The sequence below is a fragment of the Acanthamoeba castellanii genome (assembly GCF_000313135.1).
Source record: "Acanthamoeba castellanii str. Neff unplaced genomic scaffold scf7180000084775, whole genome shotgun sequence".
NCBI lineage: Eukaryota > Discosea > Longamoebia > Acanthamoebidae > Acanthamoeba > Acanthamoeba castellanii.
The window spans coordinates 9435-11875 of record NW_004457271.1 but is presented as its reverse complement, the minus strand read 5'-3'; the positions used below and the strand labels follow the sequence as shown (position 1 = coordinate 11875).

The following is a 2441-nucleotide window of genomic DNA, read 5'->3' as shown; positions in this document are numbered from 1 at the left end:
AGGAAGCGGAAGGCGGACTTCAGCACGCAGCTCAACATGATGCCGTGCAATGCCATGTTCAAGCTTATCAGCGCCCACTCTACCGACCCAGACCTGTGCCAGGTCGAACTGCGGACCGAGCGGCCGGACAGCGACAATCGCCCCCATCGCCTGGTACTCCGACCCCCCCCCCATTGATTATTAGTGTGGAGACAACCCTAACCTCTCTGCGCGTGTCTTGTGGTCATGTCTTCGACGTCGAAGCCCGTGTCCAAGATGGCCAACGAGGGCGATATCGCCGTCTTCCCGTCTTGGTACTGTGCCCTCTCTCCCCGCAAGCTTTCTCGTGTGCGGTGCGTGCGGTGCTCACGCACGCGTGTGACGGCATGTGCCCAGGTCCCTCCGCACGTTCTGCGCTCCGTTCGGCGTGCGGTTCGCCTATCGGCAGCCCTCCTACCGCGTACGCAGTCGGCTCGTCAAGGTCCTCCCCGGCTCCTCGTCATCGACCTCTGCAGGCGGAGACCTCCACGACGCCCCCGACGCGCTCGAGAAGAGGCCCGAGGCCCGCGAGAGGTCCATGAGCGACCCCACGACGCCGGGCTCGACCGCTCAGCTGCAGGACCGGACGCTGCGGGCCGCCAGCAGCAGCAAGGGCAAGGAGAAGCGAGACGGCCGCGCCGGCGGCGGCGCCGGTAAGTCATCGAGCGTCATCGTGTTGAACAAGGAGGCCAAGCGGGCGCTGGTCAGGAAGCACAAGAAGGCGGTGCTACTGCTCGAGTACGACTCATACGTGCCGCCGCCCGAGCTCGTCCGCTGCATGAAGAAGGTCATCACCATGATGGAGAAGGAGGGCAACAAGAGCGTCGGCCGCTGGTACAAGAAGAAGCGAGGTACCCCGAAGAAGCCTCCCCTTCAATGTGTGGAATTTGAAGGAATGGCGCCGGCTGACGTCATCCGCCTTAACATTGACTCCCAGGGCGTATCATCGAGGCCTGCCCATGGAACCGCTACTACCCCAGCAGTTCCGAGTCTGAATCGGGTGAGCGTCCATCCTCCTCTCTGGCTGTTGCTCCCTGCCTCGACAATCGCACTCACTCGCAAGCGCCCTTTGTGTCACTGTGTCGTGTGTGTCGTGTGCGTGCCCTCGATAGACTTGGATACGTCGGAGTGGGGCAGCTCGTCGGACTCGTTTTCCACGTCATCGTCGGATGATGACGAGGACGACGAGGAAGCCATGCGATCGGACGACGGCGACGAGAGCGAAAGCGAGAGTGATAGCGACAGCGACGCCGAGGCCTACTATGGCGGCTTTAGCGGGGGCAGGTACAGCGACAGCGACATGAGCAGCAGGAGCGACGATCTCGCCCGGATGCGGCATCGCTTCGAAGGCAGCGAAGACGAGGCCATCCTGGCCGACGTCAGTTACTGGAACGGACCGATGCCGCTCACCAAGCACGAGCGACGCGAGCGCGACAGGCGCGATAAGCGCAAGCGACGCATCAAGAAGGCCAAGAAGGTCGCCCTCACCACCGCCTTCGTTGCCGGTACACACCACTTCCACTCGTCGTGTCGTGTGTCGTCGTGTGTCGTCGTGTCGTGTCATGGGCCTGTGTGCTGATGCGATGATTGTGTGGCGAACAGCTGTGCCCGTAACGATTGTGACAGCTCCCATCTGGCTTCCGATTGGTAAGACTGCCCTCCTGTGCTAGGCTCGGTTGATTCCTAGACTGACGTATGCGTGTGCGTCCTTTGCAGGAGGTGCGCTCGCGCTGGGACTTCGCTTCCACTTCCGCCGAAAGTGAGCAAACACCTTCAGCTCACGCAAATAAATGGTCTTTTGTTGTTGTTGTTGTTGTTGCAGCCTATCAAACACAACACACAGCACACACGGCACACAACACACGTGAACAGGTGTAGTCGTGGCGGTGTAACTCCGATGCTTGCTATGGTGAGCACGCAGCATACTCAGCTAATGACCGCGAGCCAAAATTGTGTCGGAGTCAAGCTTCCTTTCTTCTCCTGTCCATGCAGCGCCAAGACGAGAAGCAGAAGCAGAAGCAGAAGAAAAACAACATCCACCACAAGATGAGGTACGCTCTGTGGCTCCTGTTCGTCGTCGGTCTTGTCGTCGCCTCCATTGCCCTGGTCCTCGCCGAGCGCAAGCCCCGAGTGGGCCTGGTCATCGCCATGAGCCTCGAGGCACAGCCCTTCATCGACGCTCTGGGCCTAGTCGAGGTGACACGGGACTCGAACCGTCGTCTCTGGCTCGCCCAGCCCAACCGGGTGTTCGCTGGCCAGCACCGCGGGGTCGAGTACAAGCTGGTCACCAACGGCCTCGCGCCCTGGATGGACCCGGCACTCAAGGTGGAGATGGTGGGCGAGACCGGCGCCGTCGTGTCCACGCTCATGCTGCTCGACGGCGGGTTCGAACCCGATCTCCTGGTCTCGGCTGGCACCGTGGG

General features: G+C 61.5%; 1 protein-coding gene across 1 annotated transcript; it reads left to right on the top strand.

The window, feature by feature from the left end:
• Window positions 1-36: 36 nt before the first annotated feature.
• On the top strand, window positions 37-2218 carry ACA1_399470 (uncharacterized protein; the record flags this gene model as incomplete). The annotated part of the gene is made up of 11 exons (XM_004333884.1): window positions 37-153; window positions 244-293; window positions 376-411; window positions 448-869; window positions 956-1018; window positions 1131-1176; window positions 1303-1523; window positions 1735-1777; window positions 1891-1927; window positions 2011-2157; window positions 2210-2218. The coding sequence occupies 11 exons, from the start codon at window positions 37-39 to the stop codon at window positions 2216-2218; spliced, it is 1191 nt and encodes a 396-aa protein (XP_004333932.1).
• Window positions 2219-2441: the final 223 nt, after the last annotated feature.